The sequence below is a fragment of the Phyllobates terribilis genome, unplaced genomic scaffold, assembly GCF_046119375.1.
Source record: "Phyllobates terribilis strain yellow unplaced genomic scaffold, ASM4611937v1 Scaffold_11__3_contigs__length_659146591, whole genome shotgun sequence".
Taxonomy (NCBI): Eukaryota; Metazoa; Chordata; class Amphibia; order Anura; family Dendrobatidae; genus Phyllobates; species Phyllobates terribilis.
Window position 1 is genome coordinate 623365384 of NW_027362771.1, and position 27795 is coordinate 623393178.

Below are 27795 nucleotides of genomic sequence, written 5' to 3' on the forward strand. Positions count from 1 at the left end.
CCAGGGTCTTCTCTGCTGTTATCTTGATAGTATCAAGCCATTGAGTTGCTTGTCTTCCTCTTCGCCTTGTTCCTTCTATTCTTCCGACAATGATGTCCTTCTTCAGTAATAGCTCTTTTTGCATGATGTGTCCAAAGTAAACAAGTCGTAGCTTGGTGAACCTTGCTTGGAGTTACATGTCTGGCTTGTTTTTTTCCAAAATTGATTTGTTTGTTCTTCTTGCCACTCTTGGTATTGATAGCATCCTTCTCCAAAAACCACATTTCGAAAGCGTTGATTCTTCTTTTGTCTTGATTCTTTATTGTCCAGGTTTTCCATCTGCATGTTACCACAAAAAAGACCAAACTATGTTTGAGCTATGACTTCGTCGTCAGTGAAATGTTCCTTGATTTGAAGACCTTGTCCAGTGACTTCATTGTTGATTTGCTCATAGCTATTCTCGTATTGACTTCAGTTCACCAATTTTCAATAAGATGATGATCGATTCAAAACTGTGCTAACATGAATAATTAGAAAGTTACATAAACTGGTGACTTGCATTAGTATCAAGCAAACCTGGCAGATACCAGGGCCCAATTGTCTTTTGGCATCTCAAACCAAGATTAAAGAAGACACAGTACACACTGTAACTGTTGGCCAAGGGCACACACACACTTGAGCTGACCCTGGAAATTATTTTTTTGTGGTTCCCATTTTTTGAACTCCAAATCCCCTGTGCTGGAGACAAGCTTTCATGTTTTCCAGGCATTAACCCATCACTGGTACACAGAAAATACACAGGAAGCCTATAATCTGACTCCAAAAGAAGATGCGTCAAAGTCCATTCATGACCACAAATGGTCTAGTTCCTTTTCATATGACCATCTAGACTTTGGAGTCCATTTAATATTTTCTTCTCCACCAAATGCTCTTACAAGGGTCTCATTGTCAAGTCCCTCATGACCAGGGTATACTTATTAAAGGTCTCAATGTACTTATGTGGGATAAGTTATTCACAGTATAAATCTCATAGAGTCCATTATTTACTTTTTTCAGGTTCCGCTTTGAACACTACCAGCAGTTCCAGGCCATGAGGTTTGCAGTCGATGAAATTAATAGAAGCCCTGAACTTCTCCCCAATGTCACACTAGGCTTCTATGCTTATGACTCCTGTGCTGTACTACAGAAGGAATTAGAGGGTACCTTGTGGATGCTGTCTGGAACTGGTCAGGCCATACCCAATTATTGTTGTCGTGAAACCCCACCTCTGGCTGCGATCATTGGACACTCATCATCCACCTATTCCATTTTAATGGCTCATATTTTGGGATTGTACAGATACCCACAGGTGAAATTACTAAATGCTCATTGATTGAAATGAACTATAGACTCTGGCAGATGTGTGCATGTAATAATGAGTAAATTTAGATGCTCTTTTATACTTTTCATAGTCTTTTTTTATAGATGCAATGTTTTATAGATCACACTTTACACTTAGTCAAACCTGTTTTCTATAGATGTCCATTGTTAGCCACTGGACTTGGGTTCAAGATGGTTTTACTCCATTACAAAATGTTGAAGGAAGGGACTAAATAGGGATTAGTGGTTGCCAGTGTAGATCCCTGGATCGGACTGATCTGCCCACCCATATCCTTTACTAATTTGAATAAGGACTCTCGCTTCTCAGATTGCAAGTTCAATACTTTAAGGCAACACAGTGGTAAAATGCGCCACATGCTTCATTTCACATCACAACCACTCATGGCACCATATTGACACATATAGTATAAAGAGCTCCTGACCGAGTATCACAAAATCATGTTTTTTATTTTGTGTAAGTGGGTCATCTCTATTCACCCATCTCGGGATATGTCGCACCTAGAGAAAATGTTAGTAAGGGCACATCTGTCAGCTAGTTTGGACAGGCCATATTGTTAGTGTCCCGATTCCGACCTATCAGTGTGTCTGGACGCAGTGAATGACAGTTTTGCTGTCCAATGTAGGACAGGGGCATCAGGGACATGCTGAGGTGTCGGTATGGTGATGGACAGCTTAGCCGTCCAAACGGATGCTGTGGTTTGCTCAGCTGTCACTGTCTTGAGTGACAGTTTAGCCACCTAAATCAGGGTCAGGACGTACCTGTTATGAACTGCTACAAGCACTAAGGAAAGAAAGGAAAACTGTCCCTACAATAGGACTAAGCTGTATCCCTACGATGCAGCGGGGGACCTGTTCCTTGTGAACAGACCCGCCTAAGTCCTCGGCTAGTCTGAACGCAGACCTATAGATATAAGTGAGGGATCCCTACAAGAACTAAGGACTGGGATATAGATGGACACCTCCTAGCAGAAATTGTAGCAGAGCAAAGACAAACAAAAAGTACTAGTGGTCCAAAGACCAAGTAAACTACAGAGTTAGGTACAAGGCACCTGGCTAGCTTAAGAGTAAATGTAACACTGAAGTCCAGCAAGCCAGAAGAGCGGAGCTGGATTATATAGGCAGAAAGTCATGTGACCAACAAAATAGAAAAAGAACTAACAGGAGGGTTCTAACAGTACCCTCCTGGCTTTTGACCTCGGACCTCTTGAATAACCAGCCTTGTGACTTGTCCCTGAGTAGTGACTAGCATCTGTCATGGTATCATCACTCACTGTATCCTAGGGATGCTGTGAGTAGTAGCGTAGCTACCGGGGGTCGCCCCGGGCCCCGCCCTAAGAGGGGCCCACCCGGAGCTATGCTACATTAACTATATACAGTGCTGGCCAAAAGTATTAGCACCCCTGCAATTCTGTCAGATAATACTCAGTTTCTTCCTGAAAATGATTGCAATCACAAATTCTTTTGTATTATTATCTTCATTTAATTTGTCTTCAATGAAAAAAACACAAAAAGAATTGTCCTAAAGCCAAATTGGATATAATTCCACACCAAACGTAAAAAAGGGGGTGGACAAAAGTATTGGCACCCTTTGAAAAATTATGTGATGCTTCTCTAATTCGTGTAATTAACAGCACCTGTAACTTACCTGTGGCACCTAACAGGTGTTGGCAATAACTAAATCACACTTGCAGCCAGTTAACATGGATTAAAGTTGACTCAACCTCTGTCCTGTGTGTACCACATTGAGCATGGAGAAAAGAAAGAAGACCAAAGAACTGTCTGAGGACTTGAGAAACCAAATTGTGAGGAAGCATGAGCAATCTCAAGGCTACAGGTCCATCTTTAAAGACCTGAATGTTCCTGTGTCTTCCGTGCGCAGTGTCATCAAGAAGTTTAAAGCCCATGGCACTGTGGCTAACCTCCCTAGATATGGACGGAAAAGAAAAATTGACGAGAGATTTCAACGCAAGATTGTGCGGATGGTGGATAAAGAACCTCGACTAACATCCGAACAAGTTCAAGCTGCCCTGCAGTCCGAGGGTACAACAGTGTCAACCCGTACTATCCGTCGACGTCTGATGAAAAGGGACTGTATGGTAGGATACCCAGGAAGACCCCACTTCTTACCCCGAGACATAAAAAAGCCAGGCTGGAGTTTGCCAAAACTTACCTGAGAAAGCCTAAAACGTTTTGGAAGAATGTTCTCTGGTCAGATGAGACAAAAGTAGAGCTTTTTGGGAAAAAGCATCAACATAGAGTGTACAGGAAAAAAAGAGGCACTCAAAGAAAAGAACACGGTCCCTACAGTCAAACATGGCGGAGGTTCCCTGATGTTTTGGGGTTGCTTTGCTGCCTCTGGCACTTGACTGCTTGACCGTGTGCATGGCATTATGAAGTCTGAAGACTACCAACAAGTTTTGCAGCATAATGTAGGGCCCAGTGTGAGAAAGCTGGGTCTCCCTCAGAGGTCATGGGTCTTCCAGCAGGACAATGACCCAAACACACTTCCAAAAGCACTATAAATGGTTTTAGAGAAAGCACTGGAGACTTCTAAGGTGGCCAGCAATGAGTCCAGACCTAAATCCCATAGAACACCTGTGGAGAGATCTCAAAATGGCAGTTTGGAGAAGGCACCCTTCAAATATCAGGGACCTGGAGCAGTTTGCCAAAGAAGAATGGTCTACAATTCCAGCAGAGCATTGTAAGAAACTCATTGATGGTTACCGGAAGCGGTTGTTCGCAGTTATTTTGGCTAAAGGTTGTGCAACCAAGTATTAGGCTGAGGGTGACAATACTTTTGTCCGGCCCTTTTTTGGAGTTTTGTGTGAAATGATCAATGATTTGATTTTTGCTTCATTCTCTTTTGTGTTTTTTTCCTTGCAAGCAAATTAAATGAAGAGAATAAGACCAAAGAATTTGTGATTGCAATCATTTTCAGGAAGAAACTGAGTATTATCTGACAGAATTGCAGGGGTGCCAATACTTTTGGCAAGCACTGTAAGCGTGCGCAGCGTTCATCCCTGCAGTAGTGCAGGGAGACAATCTCCCTGCACTGCCGCTGTCTGTTCTTTAGACCTAGTGGCAGGCTGGAAGGCAGAGGAGTATATGCCCACCCCGGGACGACGCTGGGTGCCGGCACTGTACCTGTATACTGCCTCCAGCATACTGCAGACACGCCAACATTGCACGCTGGGTGGGCGTCTGCTGCAGAGACGTCAGAATGCATGGCACTGCTTCTTCCCTCAGAGAGGAGCAGGACAGGAGATGCTGTAAGTACCAGCTCAGGCTGCTGCCTGCTCCCGGCACAGAGAACAGCTGATCGGCTAGGGTACAAGGTGCGGGACCCCGGCCGATCAAATAGTGATGCCCTATCCTATTGTTTCAGAGTGTCAGTGAAGCAATTGACACCAGTTTGCTGTTCAAAATAGTTACCTACAGGCCAGGTATTTAAAACTGTGGTTTCTCCGTCACACGGATTACATATAAGTTCGCTCCAAATTGCCTACTGTACCAACGTCTTCCGTGATACCTCTGTGCCTTATAATTATTGACACCTGTCAGCATGATATCACAGCGCTCTGACCACGGTAATGCAATTACCGAGATCAGAGCCTGTGTCTCCTGCGCTGTCATGCAAAAACCAGGTTAATTCGGGTCCCCCATTCACATGAATGGGGTCCGTGTTCAGGGTTCGAGTACTGTTCTGGTACCCAAACTCAAACTTTTAAAAAACTATTCGGTGCTCGGCTATATTAGCCAAACCCAAACAGTGTTCACCCATCCTTAGTTGCAACTAGTGATGAGCGAGCATGCCTCCTACTCAAGATTTATGAGCATGCTCGGGTGTTTTTTTGCCGCATGCTCAAATATTATGTTTGAGTCACTGTGTGTGCATGATTTGCGACTGTTTGACAGCTTTAATACATGTGAGGAATTCCTGTATGTTAGGCATTCCTGACATGTATTAAAGCTGTCAAACAGTCGCAAATCATGCACACACAGTGACTCAAACATAACATTAGAGCATGCTGCAAATACTCGGCGACCGCCCAAGCATGCTCATCGAAAGGGTCAACAATACATGGAGGTAGATGCTTTGGAGGTTGGTGTAGGGGTTGTTTTATCTCAGTGGCCCAAAACCCTGACTCATTTGTGGCCATGTGCATTTTTCTCAACAAACTTTTCTTCTGCTGCAAGAAATTAAGATGTTGGGAACCGTGACTTACTCAATGTTAAATTAGCCTTTGAGGAATGGAGGCATTTTTTGGATGGGGCAGTTTATCAAATCACTGTGGTCACTGACCATAACAATAATTTAGCTTACATTGAATCAGCTAAATGGCTAACTCCTAGACAGGCCAGATGGTCCTTATTTTTCTCAAGATTCAATTTCTCTATCACATTCAGGCTGGGGTCCAAGAATGTGAAGGCTGGCGCATTGTCAATCAGTCTTGATTCAGTTTCACCTCCAAAACCTCCATCCTCCATTCTCCCTAAGGACATTGTGGTTTCTGTGGTATCCTCAGAGTTGGAAGCAGCGATCCATAAAACTCAATCGTTGGCCCCGTCCGCCACTCCAGGATCCAAATTATTTGTACCTGTGTACTAAAGATTGTGCCTTTTACAGGATTTTCATGATTCTGTCTTCAATGGTCATCCTGGGGTCACAGTTTCACAGAAAGCTAATTCCAGACTCTCTTGGTGGTCGTCTATCAGTAATGATATTAAATATTTTTTGCATCCGCTTGTGAGGTCTGCGCGCATGCTAAAGTCTGTCACAACCGGCTGGCAGGGGAATTGGTTCCATTAACAACTCCAGAAAAACCGTGGACTCATCTGTCAATGGATTTCATCACGGGTTTGCCTCTGTCTGATGGGAAAACTGTCATTTGGGTGGTGGCTGACTGATTCAGTAAACAAGCTCGTTTTGTTACTTTTTCATGGTTACCTAAGGCAGTAACACTCTCTAGGTTCTTTATCAATCATGTGGTGAGATTGCATGGAATCCCTCTGAACATTGTATCTGAAGTGGTGTGCAATTTGTCTCCAAGTTCTGGAGAGGTTTTTGTAAGAAATTGGAGATCGACTTGTCATTTTCATCTGCTTACGACCCTGAAACTAATGGGCAGACAGAAAGGACAGATCAATCTTTGGAACAAATTTTAAGGTGTTTCATTGCGGCTCAGCTGGAGGACTGGTCCTCATTTTTACCTCTTGCTGAGTTCGCCTTTAACAGTCAGGTCTATCAGTCCACTGGAACCTCACCTTTTTTTTGCAATTTTGGCTTTCATCCCCATTTTGGTGAATTTTTTAGGATGAGTTCTGGGTGTCCTGGAGTAGAGGTGGCCATAAGGAAACTTGGGGATGTCTGGAGGGAGGTTCAGAAGAATATTGAAGTGGCTCAGCTTCGTCAAAAACAGAATGCTGACAGGAAACGTTCGGCAAGTCACATCTTTAAAGTAGGTGATAAGGTTTGGTTATCTTCCAAAAATATTAAGCTGAACGTACCGTCAGTGAAGTTGGGTCCTAAATTTATTGGCCTGTATGAGATTCTGGAGGTAATTAATCCTGTAGCCTTTAGATTAAGACTTCCTTCGACGCTCCGCATCCCAAATGTGTTCCACAAATCACTGTTAAAAGATTTTGTTGCATCAGTGTTGTCCGCCTCGTCTCCACCTCCCCTGGTTTGTGTTGATGGATGTTTGGAGTACAAGGTGCAGAGGATCATGGATTCTCTAAGGGTCCGAAATTTTCTCCAATATCTCACCCATTGGAGTGGATACGGACCCGAGGAGACATCCTGGGTTCCGGCTCATTCCATGAAGGCTGATCGTCTGATCAGAGCCTTCCACCATAGGTTTCCTGGGAAACCTAGGGGTCAAGTGGCCCCCTTTAGAAGAGGGGGTACTGTCACAATTCTGCCTATCAGTGTGTATGGATGCAGTGAATGACAGTTCTGCCATCAAATCTAGGACAGAGTCGTGCTAAGCTGTCTGTAAGGTGATGGGCAGCTTAGCTGTCCAATTGGATACTGGGGGGTGCTGAGCTGTCAGTGTTTTGAGTTACAGTTTAGGCGTCTGATCAGGGACAGGACATGATGGGGCTTCATCCATGGGTCTCCTGTTTGGCATAATTACTTAGCTATTTCACCAGTTCTCTTTCTTAGATTATTGCCATTTGTAGCTTTGCTCAAGAAGTGTGTGTGTGTGCTCTCTGCTCCTAGTCTTATATTCTGATCTTTGTAGCTCGACCTTGCATTTTCTTTTGACCTTGTGTTTTTCTAGCCCTTTTGTCCTAATCTGCTACCTTCTTGGAATTCTGATCCCGGACTGTGACCTGACTACTAGTGATGAGGGAGTATGTTTTATTAACTCTTTTGGCAAGCACGCTCGGGTGCTCGCTGAGTATTTTGCCGTGCTCGGCATTTCTTTTAAGGTCGCTGCGCCTGCAAGTGTCACGGCTGTTAGGCAGGGTGATCGTGTTGTATCATGATCACCCTGGTGATATGGTGGTGGAGGATGAGGAGAAGGAGAAGGAGGAGGACAACAGAAAATAGAAAAAATCAGGAAACGTACACCCATGTCTGTATGTCAAGAGGTGCATGGGAATAGACCCCCCCCAAAAAAGCCACTATATTTGACTTTATGTTCTGCTGCTATCATATGGTGGTGTTGAGAAGTCTGGTACAATCTAGGCCTTGTTCATTTTTATAAGAGTCAGCCTGTCAGCATTTTCAGTTGACAGGCGGATGCGCCTATCAGTTATAATACACTAAAAACCCACTCTGACAAAATGCTAGAAGCAGGGCAGGCCAGGACCTCCAAGGCACAGAGAGCCAGTTCTTGCCACATGTCCAGCTTGGATACCCAATAATTATAAGGCACAGAGGAATCACAGAGGATGTTGGTATGGTTGGCAAGGTACTCCTTCAGCATCTTCCAAAACTTTTCCTTCCTTGTCAGAGTACCCCGCGCATCATGGCCTGGGCGCTTGGAGGGCCTGAGAAAACTGTCCCACACCTTTGACAGTGTTCACCTGCCTCTGCTGCATCGTATTTGTGTCTCTTTTGTCTGTACTCCTTGTTTGTCCAAGGAACTGTGACCTCTGCCGCCAGCATTTTCAGATGGGAATTTTTTTTAATAATTCTGCCTTCTGGTACTGCAACATTTTACTAGACCTCTCTGCTGCGAGAAGGAGAGATAGAAAGTTCTCCTTGTAGTGTGCGTCTATAAGTGTGACCAACCAGTAATTAATGAAGGCCAAAATGCGTACAACGTGAGGGTCATGGTAAAGGCAGAGGAACATAAAGTCAGCCATGTGTGCCAGACTGCCAACAGCCAAATCTTCCCTGTCCTGACTAAGAGGACGACTGTCCATTCTCACCTCCTCATCCTATTCATTCTCCCTTTCCTCAGGCCACCTCTTCAGAGGTGTGCAGTTTGTCCCCTGAGCATATTAGCTTCAGCAGTGCATGTGCCGCTTGGCCGAGGCAGTGCTGCAGTGCTTTCAGCTTTTCGAATGATGCTGCTGTCCTCACTCTGCATGTGTCTTATCATCATCATCCACATCTTGGGGCAGTTTCCCACAGTCACCTTCATGTGACCGTGGCTGCTCAAATATTTGGGCATCGCTACATGTGATCTCCTCTTGCCCTGCTTGAAGCGGACCAAGCGAGAGGCCCGAATATATAAATGGAAAAGTGAACAGCTCTTCGGAGTGTCCAAGCGTGGGATCAGTTGTCTCTGAGCACTCAGCATGGTGGGAGGAAGGAGGATCAGGGTGAGGAATATGTGGTCCAGACTCAAGGCTACTGAGACTTGACCATGTGGAAGACAAGGTGGTGGTGGTGACGGCAAAGTGATTGGAAGCATTATCTGCTATCAAACCAACAACCTTTTCACAGTTCTGGCTTCAAGAGTGTTGTCCCGCGGCCCCTTAGCAAGTGGGACAGGAAGCTAGGTCGACATGATGTGGGTGCTTGTTGTGCTCCATCAGCAGGCACAGTTTCTTCTTGCTGACAGTCTCAGCCTCTGCGTGAAGCATCACCATCACGTCCACTTCCCCGTCCCTTGCCACGCCCCTTTACCATTTTAAATGGAGTGGAACATTTGGCCCGCTCCACCATATGTCTGTATTATTACCGCAGTAATATGCAATCACGTGTGACAACCACGGTTTTAGGCTGTGGCCTTGTAGTATAGTATAGGTCAGTGACCAAGTGTGAATAGGTTTAACAAAACACAGATCGCTGACTTTAAATGGAGTGGAATTTTTGACCCTCTTCACAAAATGTCTGTATTATTACCGCAGTTATATGTGATCATTTGTGACAACCACGGTTTTAGGCTGTGCCCTTGTAGTATAATATTGGTCAGTGACCAAGTGTGAATAGGTTCAACAAAACACAGATCGCTGACTATAAATGAAGTGGAATATTTGGCACGCACCACAAAATGTCTGTATTATTACCGCAGTAATATGGGATCACGTGTAATGATGGAAAAGTTTCTCTGTTTACACAATACAACAATGTGAATAAAATTTAAAAAATCTGTCTGTATTCTGCTAACAAGGAAATGGAGCAGAAAAATGGAGTGCTGTATTGCTTTTTAAGAAAATAATCAGGATCAAGAGCAAAAAAATTACCCCTGATATGTAGGGCTATTGATATCTGTAACAGCAGCAGAAGATTGAAGTTGCACAGAACATGCAATAGACCCTATTGTGCTTTATTCACTGCCACAAACCCTGCCTACCTCCTGCTATCACCAGTAATATATGCAGCTGGATTAGTCCTCAGAAGGACTGTTAGTTTAGATGTTGTGGTAAAGCGACTTGCTTGGCTCTCCGGAGGCAGACACAGGACACATGGGTTGGGTAAACTTCCTGCGGGTTTATTGTGCGGCATAAACTCCAGCAGCATCCCATAAAAATAAACAGTCCCTCTCGGGGTTAATGGGAAAACAAAAGATGAAATATAACAGAGTCCTCTAGCCAGCAAGGCCTTTGCCAGCTGCAGATAGTCCTGTGAAGTTTCAGCAACACCAGTCCTCCGGAGTTGCTCTCTGGCGTCAGCCACACACAGCCTGGAGACTTCAATCTCCAGACCACACACTCCACCCTGGAAAACAAACTGATTGAACATTTAAACCCTGTTCATATCCCCCCTCTCTAACGGGGGTTTGGGCACCTTCAGACATCAAGGAGTGAATTCTGGAGAGGGCATGCGCATTAGTGTGTAACTTCCCGGGTCTATGCTCCACGTGAAAATTAAAGTCTTGGAGACCTAAGAACCACCTAGTTACTCAGGCATTCTTACCCTTCTTTTCCCTCAACCATCTCAAAGGGGCATGGTCTGACACCAGTTAAAACTTCCGGTCAAGTAGGTAATATCTTAGCGTGTCTATGGCCCATTTTATGGCTAAGCATTCTTTCTCCACAATGGCATAATTTTTCTCACAGTACGAGAGCTTCCGGCTCATATACAGGATGGGATGCTCTTCTCCATTTATCTCTTGCGACAGCACGGCTCATAGGCCAACTTCTGAGGCATGTGACTGGGGCACAAACGCTTTATTAAAGTTTAGTGCGACCAGGATCGGCTTCTTACAGAGTGCCAGCTTCAGCTGTTGGAACGCCATCTCAGTTTCAACCGTCCATTTCACCATTGTTGTTTTTGTGCCTTTCAGGAGGTCCGTCAGTGGTACGTCAGTCATGGCAAAATTTGGGATAAACCGCCAGTCCAGCCACGGTTTTCTTCGGCCAGGCTGATGGACTTTATAATTAACCTCGCTGACTTTTTCCACCACCTTGTACGGACCTTGCCATTTAGCCAGGAACTTGCTCTCGATGGTAGGGATTGGCACCAAAACACGGTCCTCATCCCTGCATGGCGTTCGTCAGAAGCTGTATCAGCTGTTGCTGAACCCTGCTGGTGCTGCTGCTGTGCCTTTTGCTGCAACTGGATCTGTTGAAGCAACAGTTTGGTCATCTCCTGGTGCTGCTGCTGACTTTGCAAGTGCTGCTGGTGCATCTGTTGTTGGCTCTGAACCAGGTGCTTAATGAGCTCCTCCATGCTGCCAGACTTCTCTGGCTGGCTGGCGGTCTGCACCAAAGACATTGACCGGTCTCTGTGGCAGGTACACGTGTTCCTGGAATCTTGCACGCACTCTCACACCAACTGTTGTAAAGCGACTTGCTCGGCTCTCCAGAGGCAGGCACAGGACACAAGGGTTGGGTAAACGCCCTGTGGGTTTATTGTGCAGCATAAACTCCAGCAGCGTCCCATAAAAATAAACAGTCCCTCTCGGGGTTAACGGGAAAACAAAAGATGAAATATAACAAGACTATCTGCAAGGTCTTTGCCGGCTGCTGTGAAGTTTCAGCAACACCAGTCCTCTGGTGTTGCTCCCTGACGTCAGCAACACACAGCCTGGAGACTTCAATCTCCAGACCACACACTTTACCCAGGAAAACAAACTGACTGAACTTTTAAACCCTGTTCAGTCACACCCTGAGGTGGAGGTATGGGGAATGACTCCCCTCCCATCTCTTCGTCATTCCCATGTAGCCACACCCTTTAAAACAGTTAACCTCCTGCATATAACATGCTGGCAAAAATTCAGTAGGTCTTAGTTCACACAGGAGAGCATCCTGAGAGACACATACCTCCCCTCGCATATAATACCAGTGACTCTGTCACAATGTGTATATAGCTGTGGAATACCTCACTTAAACAACCACCAATTCTATCCCTCAGCAACTCTCCCTAGTCTGCCTGTTTCAGGGGTAAACTGTGACGAGCATAGGGTCACCAGATCTTATATAGACCCAATGACGATATGTGGCCGGCCTATCACTGTAATGCCAACACCAAGATGGCTACTGCATTACAGTGAGTGGCAAGCAATCCCTGCATCTTAATTGGCTCTCTAAAGAGAACCAAACATGTGGGGCGGGGACACGGGCTCCCGCCCAAGCATCCCGGAGACACTCACCAAGCGCCGGGCATCTCAAGCAGTGAGATGCTTGGGTGAGTACCGAGCAGTGACAAGCTCGCTCACTCATCACTACTTCTGACCTCTTGACTACCCAGCCTCATGGCTTGTCGACTAGCGTCACAATCAGCAGGTGGTCACACATGAGATTGAGTCCAGGGACAATATTGTAGTCAGGAATAGAGATGAGCGTTGTTCTACTCGAACTGTTCGCCAATCTCAAATTCGAGCTGTTTTGGGCGGTGTTCGAGCCGTTCGGCGAACACGAACAATTTGAGAAAAATTCGGCTGTTCGAGGTTATGTTTGATAACTGTTCGTGCACCAAAATCATAACTGGATTTTTTCTCAGTAATGATGAAAATTAATGTTAATACGCAGTTTGAGTGTACAGCGGGGTGGGGGGAGGGGCAGGGGATGGATCTCTGCAGGAACAATGAAGATCTCCATTTTTTTTTCTCTTTCCCGCATTTGCAGTGGGGAGGTGCAATCTGTCAGCCTATCAGCAGCACACACACGGAGCGAAGTGCTTTTTTTCACACAAGCAAGGGCATGTGTCATTGGCAGTGTATGTCACATGTCCTTGCCCTATAAGACCAAGCCATTTTCCCCGTCGCCACCACTTTCTCACTGCTGCAGCTGCGTGTTAGACGGCACCGCTGTTGCTGTGTGCGCTATACCTTGTTAATTTCAAGCCAATTTTCGCACAAATCTACAGATAGCTTGGGAGTAGGGAATAGTTGTGATTGCAGTCCTTTTAAGGACTAGGTTACAGCATTTCCTACGACTTTTATCAGGCAGGTCTGTGCTCTTAAATAGATAGATTGTGGGAGTAAAGACTAATTGTAATTGCAGTCCTTTTCAGGACTAGGTTACATCAGTTCCTATGAGTTTTTGCCAGGCAGGTCTGTGCCAGTGCTGTGCAAGTTTTTTTCACAGCATTTGGCTGAATCTAGCAAAGCTAATCCTTTTTGGCCTATTGCAGAGTGTGTTAGTCAGTGGAGTAGCCTATCTGTGTTGCAAGATATACCACCTGTGTATAGAATACAAATTTTTTTACTGCACCTAGTGAAGTAAAATCTTTTGGGCATAGCATCATTCTATTAGTCCATCTATACTGACCTCCATCAGGTTGCAAATTGAATATAATTTTTTTCTGCATCTAGCTCTGAAAAAATATTGGGCTTCTAGCTGTGTGTGGGACTTGTTCTATTAATCCATCTATACAGACCTCCATCAGGTTGCAAACTGAATATATTTTTTTCTGCATCTACCTCTGAAAAAATATTGGGCTTCTAGCTGTGTGTGGGACTTGTTCTATTAATCCATCTATACAGACCTCCATCAGGTTGCAAACTGAATATATTTTTTTCTGCATCTACCTCTGAAAAAATATTGGGCTTCTAGCTGTGTGTGGGACTTGTTCTATTAATCCATCTATACAGACCTCCATCAGGTTGCAAACTGAATATATTTTTTTCTGCATCTACCTCTGAAAAAATATTGGGCTTCTAGCTGTGTGTGGGACTTGTTCTATTAATCCATCTATACAGACCTCCATCAGGTTGCAAACTGAATATATTTTTTTCTGCATCTACCTCTGAAAAAATATTGGGCTTCTAGCTGTGTGTGGGACTTGTTCTATTAATCCATCTATACAGACCTCCATCAGGTTGCAAACTGAATATATTTTTTTCTGCATCTACCTCTGAAAAAATATTGGGCTTCTAGCTGTGTGTGGGACTTGTTCTATTAATCCATCTATACAGACCTCCATCAGGTTGCAAACTGAATATATTTTTTTCTGCATCTACCTCTGAAAAAATATTGAGCTTCTAGCTGTGTGTGGGACTTGTTGTATTAGTCCATCTATACTGACCTCCATCAGGTTGCAAACTGAATATATTTTTTTCTGCATCTACCTCTAAAAAAATATTGGGCTTCTAGCTGTGTGTGGGACTTGTTGTATTAGTCCATCTATACTGACCTCCATCAGGTTGCAAACTGAATATATTTTTTTCTGCATCTACCTCTGAAAAAATATTGGGCTTCTAGCTGTGTGTGGGACTTGTTCTATTAATCCATCTATACAGACCTCCATCAGGTTGCAAACTGAATATATTTTTTTCTGCATCTACCTCTGAAAAAATATTGGGCTTCTAGCTGTGTGTGGGACTTGTTGTATTAGTCCATCTATACTGACCTCCATCAGGTTGCAAACTGAAGATATTTTTTTCTGCATCTACCTCTGAAAAAATATTGGGCTTCTAGCTGTGTGTGGGACTTGTTGTATTAGTCCATCTATACTGACCTCCATCAGGTTGCAAACTGAATAAAAAATTTTCTGCATCTACCTCTGAAAAAATATTGGGCTTCTAGCTGTGTGTGGGACTTGTTCTATTAATCCATCTATACAGACCTCCATCAGGTTGCAAACTGAATATATTTTTTCTGCATCTACCTCTGAAAAAATATTGGGCTTCTAGCTGTGTGTGGGACTTGTTCTATTAATCCATCTATACAGACCTCCATCAGGTTGCAAACTGAATATATTTTTTTCTGCATCTACCTCTGAAAAAATATTGGGCTTCTAGCTGTGTGTGGGACTTGTTGTATTAGTCCATCTATACTGACCTCCATCAGGTTGCAAACTGAATATATTTTTTTCTGCATCTACCTCTGAAAAAATATTGGGCTTCTAGCTGTGTGTGGGACTTGTTCTATTAATCCATCTATACAGACCTCCATCAGGTTGCAAATTGAATATAATTTTTTTCTGCATCTAACCCAGCCAATAGTTTTGGCCTAATACCACAGTTTGGCCACTCAGCTCTGCTCGGTTCCCATCCATTGTTTTTTTGTGCAAACAACTCCAGAGTTGTGAATTAGTTAACCACCAAAATGAGTGGAAAAAGGCCTGCTGCTGGTGGAAAGGGGAATAGGCGTGTTGGGAAGGGGAAAAAAGGTTGTGTCCGTGGGGTAGGTGTTAAAGCAACAGTAACATCTGCAGAAGAAAGACCATCTTCCAGCCAAACTAAAATGTCTACTTCTTTTAGCGGACAATGTGATAAGATCCCTTTCTTACGGCCACGCCAATCGCTACAAATTCCAGATGAGGCACAAAAACAGCAGGTGCTTCAACGGATATCAAGTGCTCCTTTAAGTGGGCTCTCCTCCACATCAACTTCAACATCACAAATACTCCAGTCCTCAAAGGTGTCACCCCAATGGCACTTGCTTCCTCACAGCTCCCAAATCTCCAGCTGCCCGTCTGAGTATGAGGTAGAACAGATGGTTGAGTCTGCAGAGCTGTTTACTCATACTATAGCCTGGGAATCAGAGGTCGACTCCAGCGCTTCTGTGAATCCAGACAAGGAAATGATCTGCACTGATGCCCAGAATCTTTATGAGTCGGATCCAGGACCAGATGCAGAAGGTTCTGACCATAATGTAGACCCTCATTCCCAAACTGTAACTCCTGTTGGTGGAGACAATGAGGAAGACGATGATAAGACTCAAATACCTGATTGGAGCGACAACTTTAGTTTTTTGTCAGGGCAGGAACAGGTTGGCTCTGAGGACGACGGGTGTGATAACGCACAGGGTGATGATGATGAGGTTGGAGATCCCATTTACTGTCAACCCACAGTCAGCCAAGAGATGAGGTCAGCAGAGGAGGTGGAGGAAGATGCTAGTGACGACGAGGTCAGGTTGCGCCTTCCTGAACAGAGACGTAGTACTGGAAGCACGTCAACAACTGCATCCTCAAACACAACTCTGCCTCTCACCACAAGTCGTGGTGGCTCTTCAGGTCGCATGGGTGCTAAGCCTTGCATAGCCTGGGCATGTTTTCAGATCGATAAAGATGACCCAACTCGTGTCATCTGTAACATTTGTCAGCAAAAGCTAAGTAGAGGCCAAAAAATACATAGTTTGAGTACTTCATGCATGAACCGGCACATGGACATGAAGCATAAGTTGCAGTGGGAAGCTCAGTGTGCTACAATGCGGCCTAGCCGGCCGGGCCAACCACCGTCTGCCATATCTTGTGCATCCGCGGCCTCTTCATCCTCTGTGACTGGGGGGACAGCAGTCACACCTGTTTTGGGGCGCAGACCTGCCACCTCTTTACCCGCAACAGCCAGCGTGATTGGCAGGTCATCATTTTCTTTGGAGGTGGTAACACCAGCTGGTGTTGAGCGCTGTCCGACATCGATAGCACCACCTTTGGATCAAGGCAACCTAACATGTCCGCCTGCATCTTCCTCACAGACCGGCAGTTTGCCGGGGACACCCTTATCAACCCCGTCTAAGCACAATAGCCAGCCCTCGGTCCCTCAGATGTGGACAAGTAAAAGACCATTTCCTCCTAGCCATGAGAAAGCTAAGAGGTTGAATTTCACCATCTGCAAGCTCTTGGCTACAGAAATGCTGCCTTTCCGCCTGGTGGACACAGAGGATTTTCGAGACCTTATGTCCGTCGCAGTGCCCCAGTACCAGATGCCCAGTCGGCACTACTTCTCAAAGAAAGGTGTGCCTGCGCTCCACCAGCATGTCGCACACAACATCACCGCTTCTTTGAGAAACTCTGTGTGTGACAGGGTGCATTTCACCACAGACACTTGGACGAGTAGGCATGGACAGGGGCGTTACATGTCGCTGACTGGGCACTGGATAACTATGGTGACAGCAGGACAAGGGGCTGCTGTCCAAGTCTTGCCGTCCCCACGAGTTGTGCGTCAATCCTCTTTATGTCAAAGTTCCTCCACTGCTTCTGCCTCCTCAACCTCCTCTCGGTCTTCCACCTGCACCCAAAGCCTGTCTGGTCATGCCACAAGCTTTCTAACTGCGCAGAAGGGATCCTGCACACCTCCTTACTATGCTGGCAGTAGGGCTCAACGTCATCAGGCGGTTTTTACATTGAAATGTCTGGGAAATGTGAGTCACACAGCTGAGGAGTTGTGGTCAGCTCTGGAGAACCAATTTCATGAATGGTTGTCTCCACTGGACCTGAAACCAGGGAAGGCCGTGTGCGACAATGCTGCAAACCTGGGTGCGGCCTTCTCCGGGGCAATGTCACACACGTGCCTTGTATGGCTCACGTGTTGAACCTGGTTGTCCAGCAATTTTTAGCCCACTATCCCAGACTAGATGGCCTTCTGCAGAGGGCACGGTTGCTGTGTGCTCACTTCCGCCGTTCGCATCCCGCAGCTCAGCGACTTACATCTCTACAGAAGTCGTTGGGCCTGCCACTTCACCGGCTAAAATGCGATGTGCCTACCCGGTGGAATTCAACTCTGCACATGTTGCAGCGACTGTGGCAGCACCGACAAGCCCTGGTGCAATACGTTCTGACGTATAGCCTGGGCCAACGAGATTCAGAGGTGGGGCAAATCACGCTGGAGGAGTGGTCTCAGATCAGGGACCTATGCACCCTTCTGCACAGTTTTGAAATGGCGACGAAGATGTTTAGTGCTGACGATGCCATTATCAGCATGACTATTCCGGTGATTTACATGCTGGAGCACATGTTAAACAGAATTCGGAGTCAGGTGGTGGCACAAGAGGAGGTGGAGGAAGTAGAGGAGGAGGTGTTGTATGCGGAAGGGCTAACATCTGCAAGGTCCAGACGGTCGGCAGCACCAAGGCGGCAGGCATGTGAGGGTGGGGGAGATGGTTTTACTAGGGCGCATGGTAGCAGCCAAACTAGTGAGGAAGGTGCAGGAGCCCAGGAAGAAGTGGAGGACGAACTGATGGAAGACTCATCAGATGAGGGAGACATTGATCACATTTCTGTTGTGCGAGGTTGGGGGGAGAGGACAGAGGAAGGAAGCATGATTGTTACCTCGCCACCAACACAACAGGGACTTGGTGCTCCTGGATGCGCAACACACATGAGTGCCTTCTTGCTGCACTACCTGCAACATGACCCTCGAATTGTGAGAATTAGAAATAATCCTGACTACTGGGTTGCCACACTGTTAGATCCCTGGTACAAAAGTAAATTTGCAGAAATTATTCCTGCCATAGAAAGGGATGCACGCATGCAGGAGTATCAGCAGAGACTGTTGCAGAATCTTACATGTGCTTTTCCACAAAATACCAGTGGTGCACGTAGTGAATCTCACAGTTCCAACTTGCCAACCGTGGGACCGTCAAGTGTTCAGCACTCAAACCGTAACAGAACCACAGTATCTGCTGGTAACATCAATTTTGCGGAATCATTTCACCACTTTTTTAGCCCATCCTTTGCAAGGCCACAGGAGACAAGAAGTCTGACACATAGTCAACGCCTAGAGACGATGGTACAGGAGTATCTCCAAGTAAACATTGAAGCCACGACTGTGTCACTGGACCCTTGCTCTTTTTGGGCTTCCAATCTGGATAAATGGCCGGAGCTAGCCACTTACGCCTTGGAGATCTTGTCATGCCCCGCAGCCAGCGTTCTGTCTGAACGTGTGTTCAGCGCTGCTGGTGGTGTGCTGACAGATAAGCGCACGCGGCTCTCCACTGATAATGTAGACAGACTCACGTTCATAAAGATGAACAAATCATGGATCCGAAACAACTTTTCTACCCCTGTGTCATCCTGGGGAGACTAAAAGCTTGATGATTGGTTAAAATCACCCTACCAACCGTTTTAAGCTTTCAAATTACTAATCATGTTTATCTGTATCTTGGCTGGAAAATAATTTGGGCTTTGTAGCAGTGTGCAGCACTGATCCTATTAGGCCATCTATATTAAAGCTTCACCAGATTTAAAATTAATAATAATTTTTAGCTGCGTCTAGCCTGGAAAATAATTTTGGGCTCCGAGATGCACAAGACACATAAGTGCCTTCTTGCTGCACTACCTGCAGCATGACCCTCATATTGTCAGAATTCGAAGTAATCATGACTACTGGGTTGCCACACTCTTAGATCCCCCAAACTTTTCGATCAACCTTTTCATTTTAATAAAGACCAAAAAAATGGTCATTTTTGAAATTATAAGCATTAGCAGGTTGTTAGAAACTGAAATCAAACAGTTTTCAACTCAAAACTTTATTCTAGGTGATGTTACATTTTCACATAGGACCCCTTGTTCGAAAGGAGCTTCTGAACTCTCTCGTCCATTAAATTTGTCAGGTTTTGGATGGTTTCTGCTTCATTTGTTTTGCATGAGGACAGAATACCCTCCCAGAGCTGTTGCTTAGATGTGAACTGCCTCCCGCCATGATAGACACTCCTTTTGATGATGCTCCAAAGGTTCTGAATGGGGTACAGGTCAGGGGAGCATGGGGATCACACCATAAGTTTGTCCCTTTTTATGCCCATATCAGCCAGAGATGCAGATGTTTTATGTGCAGCATGAGATGGTGCATTATCATGCAGAAAAATGTTCTTGCTGTGAAATACACGGTTCTTCTTCTTGAACCATGGCAGGAAGTGCTGTTTGAGAAAATCCACATACATTATGGAGTTCATCTTTAGCGCCTTCAGGGATCCTAAAGGGGCCGACAATCTCTCTCCCAATGATTCCAGCCCAAAACATTACTCCACCTCCTCCTTGTTGGCGCTGTAGCCGTGTTTGCGTGGGGTGTCCATCAACCAGCCATCCTCCACTCCATCCATCTGGACCATCAAGCGCTGCACGGCACTCATCCGTGAACAAAACAGTTTTGAAATCAGTCTTCATGTAATGTTTGGCCCACTGGAGCCGTTTCTGCTTGTGTGAAGTGGATAGAGGAGGTCGACAGGATGGCGTATGCACAGCTGCAAACCTCTGAAGGACCCTGCATCTTGTTGTTCGGGGGACGTTGGAGGCACAAGCAGCTTCAAAAACTTGTCTGGTGCTATGACAAGGCTTTTTTGCCGCTGCTCTTTCAACCTGACGTAATTGCCTGTAGGAAAGAGTCCTCAATTTGCCCTTATCAGCACGCACACGTGTGTACTGTGAATCAGCTACATACTTCTTGATTGCCAAGACACTTCATCCTGATCATCGCACAATGTTGATTGTAGTCATGCCTTGACCTAAACACTCCACAATTTGTTGCTTCTCAGCAGCCGACACATCCTTTTTCTTTCCCATTTTGGCAGAAAATGTAGGCTGCTTAATAATGTGAGACAGCCTTCTTAAGTAGTCTTGCCTTTCATTGGACACACCTGCCAAACTAATTAGCACAGGTGTCTGCAATTGCTTACAGTGATATAAAGAGCCCTGACACACATCACCATCAATGAGTTTAACTGACAAACAAACAAATTCTTCCCTTATCACTCCTAAACACTTTTTGCATAATAATTTGGAACGCAGTGTACATGTGCTTTTCCACAAAACACCAGTGGTTCACGTAGTGAATCTTACAGTTCTAACTTGCCAACCGTGGTCTGTATGGAGTTGTTCAATAAAGGGCCCAAAATTAAGATAACATAGATGGGAGAGGTCTCTATGAATAGGAATTCCTAAGTATTTGATACCCTGTGAGGGCCAGGCAAAGGGAAAGTTGGACTGGATGGAATCCTATATGGATTTGGGGAGGGAGACATCGAGGGCCTCAGACTTCGCTGCATTGATTTTAAAATTTGACCATGTAACAAAGTGATCTATTTCAGCCATAACAGCATGGATGGATATATGTGATTGAGTGATATATACTAGGACATCATCAGCAAATAGACAGCACTTGTACTCGGTGCCTCCCACCTCAATCCACCTAATATTGGGGTTATGGCGAATTGATGAGAGCAGGTGCTCCGTCACTAGGGTGTATAAGAGAGGGGACAGAGGACATCCCTGCCTTGTCCCATTGGTGATTGTGAAAGGTGATGAAAATGTTCTGATGCACCCCCTGGGCCTTGGGACACCCGGAGCCGGACCCTTTTTGGTGGATGCTGGTGGTTGTAGTCTTCGTGGCGGCGACCCGGTTCCGTGGCTCAGGGTGGTCAAACCAGTGGCGGAACTATTTATGTGGTTTTGATGTTTAAATGTCCGACTACGCCACCCGTGGATTGCGGTCAGAGTGAACCGCCGCTGCAGGGCAGACCGCTGAGGCTGGTGTTGTGGGTGCAGCAGAGCGTAGCATAACTCCCCACGGGAGGAGTATAGCCTCAGGGCAGTGTATGCGGAGGATGGGGGTGATGGTGCAGGGCAGCAGTAACGACACGGAGTCAGTGATGCAGTCCAGGGCCTTTACTCACAGTTCTTATTATCCAGACCACGTCTGCAGGTAACGGCTGCCCACGTCGTACTGTGCTCACCAGGTGAGGGGCTCAGACAACTCCCAGATAACTTTGGAGCGCTTCACAGGACCCCCTTTGTGTGTCCTTTGTCTGGCCTTTCTTACCAACCCTTCTGTCCGGCTGCCTCGGGCCTCCTCTTGGTAAACTTGGCGCCAGTTTCCCTGACCCTATGTGGTGCCTTCCTAGCGGGTGTAGCGAGGGGCTGCGCCACATAAAATGTCACAGCCTCCGGTTTCTAGCTGAGGGTCGTTTTCTGCCTCCACTAGTTTCGGGGACCGGTCTCCCCCTTTGGCCTGACCCCTCCACGCAGGTGGATTCGGGCGTGCGGTGGCGACTCGCCCATCCGCACCCCTGGGATCCCTTCATTCCTCGTTCCTGGAGCCTTCTCCGCTCCTCTTCCTTCCTTCTCCCTCTTCCAGGCCTGGGCCTCTGTTACTAGGCCCGCCTCCGGAGCAGAGCTCATGCAGAGCCCCTGCTCCCTGCCACTTCTGCTCAGACTTCTCTGCACTGAACTAAGATGGTGCCCACCTTTTATACTCCCTTCTCAATGCACCCAGGAACTGCTTCCTCCCTGCTCCTGCACTACAGGGTTCCCCTTCCTCAGTGTTCCCTCCCCCCACTCCAGCCATGGACAGGGACTGTCATGCCCATCTCAGAGGCATATTGGTCGCCCTGCCCCACGGCAATGTGGTGTAATGCATGCAGGTGTCGGGTCCTGATCCACACTCCATCCTTACCTGAGAGTGAGATATCACACCTCTGGGTGAGGTGCAATACCTCTGTAGCAACCGAGCCCTCAGGGTGCTACAGTTCCATTTATCTTCAGCCTAGGTGACGTATTGTGATACAGGGCCGTGATTTTGGCTATAAAAGGGTCCCCTAGACCCCTACCCCAAGCTTTTTAAGAGAATCATATATGGCGTGCCAGGAGACTCTATGGAATGCTTTCTCAGCATCCAACGAGAGTATCTAATTACAAATTTTTAACTGCATTTAGCCCAGGAAATACTTTGTGCCTAGTAGCAGTGTCTGCTAGTCAGCGGATTATCCCGGCTGTTAAGCAAGCCACACCACCTGTAGTTTAGACACTTAATTTTTTCAAAGGAAATGCTTCGGGACCACGGGATACTTAGTGAAGAGCATCAGGAGGCACCCCAAGGCATAGGGGCTGGGACTGGCAGTAGGATGCCTTGCGGTGGACAGCCGAGCTCGATCCTTATAAAAGCTTTTTAACTGCAGCAGCTTTAGTGGACGCTACTGGAGCTGGAATTACCGCGGCTGCTGGCATGAGACTTGCCCTCCAATAGATCCTTGTAAATGGATTTAAAGTGTATTCATTCAAATTAGAGAGACAATTTAAATTAAAAAGCTTAGAGCTGCCTCCACCACAGGGGGGCTCGCTCGACCCACCAGCGGACAGGCACCAGTATTGGGAGAGGGGGGCTGGCCATCAGGGTTCACCGCGGCTCTGGCACAAACCCGGCGACACGGAGGTGGCACGGGCAGGAGCGGACTGGCCGTGTCAGCTTCTCACTTTTTGGATTTTAGAAGGGCATGACATGCCTATATCTGTGTCTCCCCCTCCTTTTACTCCTCCACCTCTTTTATTTTCGCATGACTATATGTACTTGTCACTTTTCCATGTGTTAGTTATGTCTTCTGAGCAGTTTGTCAGCTTTTGGACACCTTTGAAGGTGTTTTCTATGTGTTTCTATGTGTTTTTGTTTGCCTGCCATTGGTACGGTGTTCGAAGGTGTTCGACGAACAGTTCGACGAACAGTTCGGCGAACACACGGGTGTTCGACGAACCGAACCGAACTCGAACACTACGGGGGTGGCTCAACACTAGTCAGGAACATACAAGGTTGGCAACTGCAAGGAGTGACGTACCAAATTACCAGGCAAGACAAAGTCTGCACGTAGGATAAGCAATGGAAATACAGAGCACCAGGAGGTGGAATAAAAGACAGAGTCAGATTAAGTGATCAACAGGTCTGATCTTGTTATAAATATAGGGAATCTTGGAATAATATCCAGTCACTATAAAATTAAAGGGTTTGTCAACTACTGGGCAACCCTAGTTTAATCAATTCAGTATCCTAATTAAAATGAAAACAATGGATTCTCACATCCCAAAGATGCACCAGACCAGTGATGCCGGCACCACTATTCCTGATGGGTGATGTGACTGTCGCCGCTAGTTGGCTGCAGCCTTTATTTTTTAAGGCTCACCAGATGAGGTGAGGTGGTGCAGCTTCCAGAGAACACTTGGAATCATGGGGACATGGGAACTATTTGGAAACTGGAGCAGACAGACAGATGGAGTGGAACCCAGCAGGGATAGATGTGAGTTGAAACTCAGTAGTACAGATAATGGAACATACCAAACAAGGAACACCAGAGTCTCAATCCCAAGACACAGGTATATGTGTGTCAATGGGCCCTAAATAGGTTTAGAGAGATGTTATTGGTCCACGCTGAGCAACCTGCAAAACCTGACGTGGAGCACAACAGAGGGCAGCAGGCTCAGAAGAAGGGAGCAGAACCCGGGATACTCAGGACAGGTGTTGTAACATTCCTATTCCATCAGAGCTGATATCCACTCTGATGGAATATGGCTGCAGCAGACACATGATACAACAATGTTATGTCACCCACCGGGAATAGCGGTGCCGACATCACCACAGTGTCGCCGCTTTTGGGAGGTGAGTATCCATTGTTTTTATTTTAATTGGGTCTTGAATTGATTATTCAGGGGCTGTCCCATAATGGATAGACCCTTTAAGGATTTTATTTAATTGGCCACAATAATCCCTCTTTCATCCACATAAAAAACACAGAAAAGAAACTAAACCTGGTCCTATAAAGCATTACTCGAATGCAGTCATGCAGTAACATTTTTATAGTATGGGCTCTTTTCAGCCACTAGCTGATATGCCAGCCAATATTATTAAATGGGCAAATCATCTAAACATAGCTCAAATTGATTGAACCCATATTTATTTAGGAAGTGTAACTTGAAGCTCTTAGGCGTTAATATATAATATGTAGCTGAACCCCCTCTCCCACTTACCAGGCTCCATTTTTAATACCGGTGTATGCTTATATGGTTAAGGGACTTTAAATCCTCATTGGTGCCAAGTCTCAGATGTGACTTCAACCTCTGTGACCCCTATAGCTACTCCCCTAGTTCCAATCAAACATTATGCTGCATACAATTAGTACCTCATTTAGGTCATTTAATTTGGGCCATATTGCAAATCAACAACATTTTACATTTAGGTATCATCTAGCCATGATGAAACCTCTATATGGACAAAAGTGATGACCCAACCTTATGACAATACAGTACGTGAGTGTTAAGTATCACATTATATGAGTATACATTAATACATACCATTACTTTCTACATCTTAGATCAGCTATTTCTCAACAAGTCCTCTACTCAGTGACAGGACACAGTTTCCATCCTTCTTCAGGACTGTCCCAAGTGATGCTTTTCAGTCTTTGGGGCTGGCTCAAATGGTGAAACATTTTGGATGGACTTGGGTTGGGCTCATAGCTCCTGATGATGATTATGGCCGGGAGGGTATCAAGGTCATGAAACAGGAAATTATAAGGTCTGGAGCCTGCTTGGCCTTCACACAATACATCACAAGTATTTTGTCCTACAAGAACATTCGAGACATCACCAAAGTCATCAAGACATCAACAGCTAAAGTGGTGGTGGTTTTCTCTACGGACATCTATCTGATCTTATTGTTGGAAGAGATGTTGGTACAAAATGTATCAGGGAAAATTTTTGTTGCCAGTGAAGCTTGGTCCATATCAAATGTACTCTCAATAGATAAATACTCTTCTATACTTTTGGGTACCATTGGATTTGCTTTCCACAGTTCTACCATAAAAGGTTTTCAAGAATATCTCAACAATATAGACCCCAATAACATTCCAGGGGTTCAGTGGGCCAAAATATTTTGGGAAGAAGCATTTGGATGTTCTTTTCCCATCAAAGAAAACTCCAGTGGTTATAATAATGAATCAAAGTTATGTACGGGGTATGAAGACCTATCAGATAGCCACAATCTCTATAATGATGCTTCAAATCTCCGAACTTCCTTTAATGTCTATTCTGCTGTACATGTGATAGCAAAAGCTCTTGGTGACCTAATGCACTGCAATGAATGGGATGGGCCATTTTCAGGAGGGAAATGCACTGATTTGAAGATGTTTAAACCATTGCAGGTAAAGATTTAAAGATTTACATTAAAATTATTGGTAAAAACACAATTTTTATCCCACAACAATAGTATTTTATTTTCACTTTTATAACTTGTAATTTATAGCCATTTGTCCATATTTTCAGTTGGAGAGTCAGACAAGCGTGAGCAGTTCCTCTCCATAGACTGGAACCCTTTTTCTTAACAATAGTTGGGGTCCCATAGGTTGAACCCTCCAATACTTGACAGGTAATAGTTTTTAAAAATGGATTGTCAGGAGTCAATCCCATTTAGCTCATAATATAACACATACACAGCTTTTGGACATCCCAGGCATACATCAAGATTGTCAATTTTCTTTGTTTTTTTATCTCAGCTTTTATATTATTTTAAGAAAGTGAGAGTGATTTTCAGTAATATGAAAGAACTGTTCTTTAATGAAAATGGGGATCCACCAGCAATGTACGACGTTGTCAACTGGCAGAGACATCCCGATGGTTCAGTGGCTCAAGTAAAAGTTGGAAGTTACGACACTCTGGTTGGATCTACTGATAGTTTTACCATCAACTCAAGTTTAGTCTGGTGGCAGCATGGAAGTCATGAGGTAAGTTCATGTTCTATCGTTCATGTTTTGAATGTCACCTAAACTGGTGTTATTCATGGCGTGGATAGGAAGATTAAGACTTCACAATCTATATTTTGGATACCATTTAGGTTCCTGTTTCCATCTGTAGTGAAAGCTGCCCTACTGGATTCAGAAAGGCTCCTCGTAGGGGTGAACCTATTTGTTGCTTTGTGTGTGTCCCTTGCCCTCAAGGGGAGATCTCCAACCAAACAGGTGAGAAGAAAAAATAATAATTATAATTTGTGTCTTGAAGACAATCCCTCTCCATGTGCCCTGTCAGATCATATAGACATAATCAGAGGGAAAGTATCTGACTTTACATAGTAAAAAATGTCTGACAGGGGTATTGGGAGTCCTATCTGAAGCAATTAGTTGATCACTGTGCTGTCTTCAGCTTGACAGAGGAGGTCTGTAATAACGTATCTGTTCACTACTAATAACTTGACCATATTTTTTTTAGATTCCATAGATTGCTCAAAGTGTTCATGGGATATGTGGCCAAACAACCAAAAGGACAGATGTCTTTCGAAACCCATTGAGTATCTTTCATATGAAGAGCCACTAGGGTTCACTTTAGCCTCGACCAGTGTTTCTTCTTCTATGGTTCCAATTTCTATCTTCAGACTTTTCCTGCATTACAAGAATACTCCAATTGTCAGAGCAAACAACTACTCCCTCAGTTGTATCTTGTTAGTTTCACTGACGTTCTGTTTCTTGAGCTCATTAGCCTTCATTGGTTACCCAGAAACCGAGAAGTGTCTTTTGCGTCAGGCCGCATTTGGCATGGTGTTTACCATTTGTGTCTCCTGTATATTAGCTAAAACCATCATGGTAGTCTTTGCATTTATGGCCACCAAACCTGGAAGTAGTCTTAAAAGATGGACGAGTCCTCAAGTGTCTTACATGATCATAATCTGCTGTTCACTCCTTCAATTAGTACTGTGCGTTGGTTGGGTTTCAGCTTCTCCTCCGTTTCCTCAAATGAACATTGACAGCAAACCTGGAATTATTATCATCGAATGTAATGAAAACTCACTCATTGCCTTCTGGAGTATGCTGGGGTATCTTGGTCTCTTGGCATCCATAAGTTTTATTGTTGCCTTCTTGGCCAGGAGGCTTCCAGACAGTTTTAATGAGGCCAAGTTTATTACATTTAGTATGCTGGCTTTCCTTAGTGTTTGGGTGTCTTATATCCCGGCATCACTCAGCTCACAGGGAAAGTATACTGTAGCCATGGAGATCTTTGCTATCCAGTCATCAAGTTGGGCTCTTGTGATGTGCATGTTCCTACCAAAATGTTTTATAATTGTGTTTCGACCACATATGAACACCAAAGAACAACTCTTAGGTAAAGACAAAGGTCAAAAATAA

At 45.2% G+C, this 27795-nt stretch overlaps 1 protein-coding gene across 1 annotated transcript; it reads left to right on the plus strand.

The window, feature by feature from the left end:
• Positions 1 to 1069: 1069 nt before the first annotated feature.
• Positions 1070 to 27795, plus strand: LOC141167427 (extracellular calcium-sensing receptor-like). The gene is made up of 5 exons (XM_073654831.1): positions 1070 to 1327; positions 24997 to 25824; positions 26176 to 26403; positions 26514 to 26637; positions 26885 to 27795. Exons 1-5 carry the CDS (start codon positions 1070 to 1072, stop codon positions 27793 to 27795), a joined length of 2349 nt encoding a protein of 782 aa, XP_073510932.1.

What these genes read in the sequence shown, in the direction of transcription:
- LOC141167427 (XM_073654831.1), top strand. Translation starts at nt 1,070, where the DNA reads ATGAGGTTTGCAGTCGATGAAATTAATAGAAGCCCTGAACTTCTCCCC. An exon ending in AGATGTTTAAACCATTGCAG is followed by an intron (nt 25,825 to 26,175) that starts GTAAAGATTTAA and finishes TTTTTATCTCAG; the next exon opens with CTTTTATATTATTTTAAGAA. An exon ending in GGAGATCTCCAACCAAACAG is followed by an intron (nt 26,638 to 26,884) that starts GTGAGAAGAAAA and finishes TATTTTTTTTAG; the next exon opens with ATTCCATAGATTGCTCAAAG.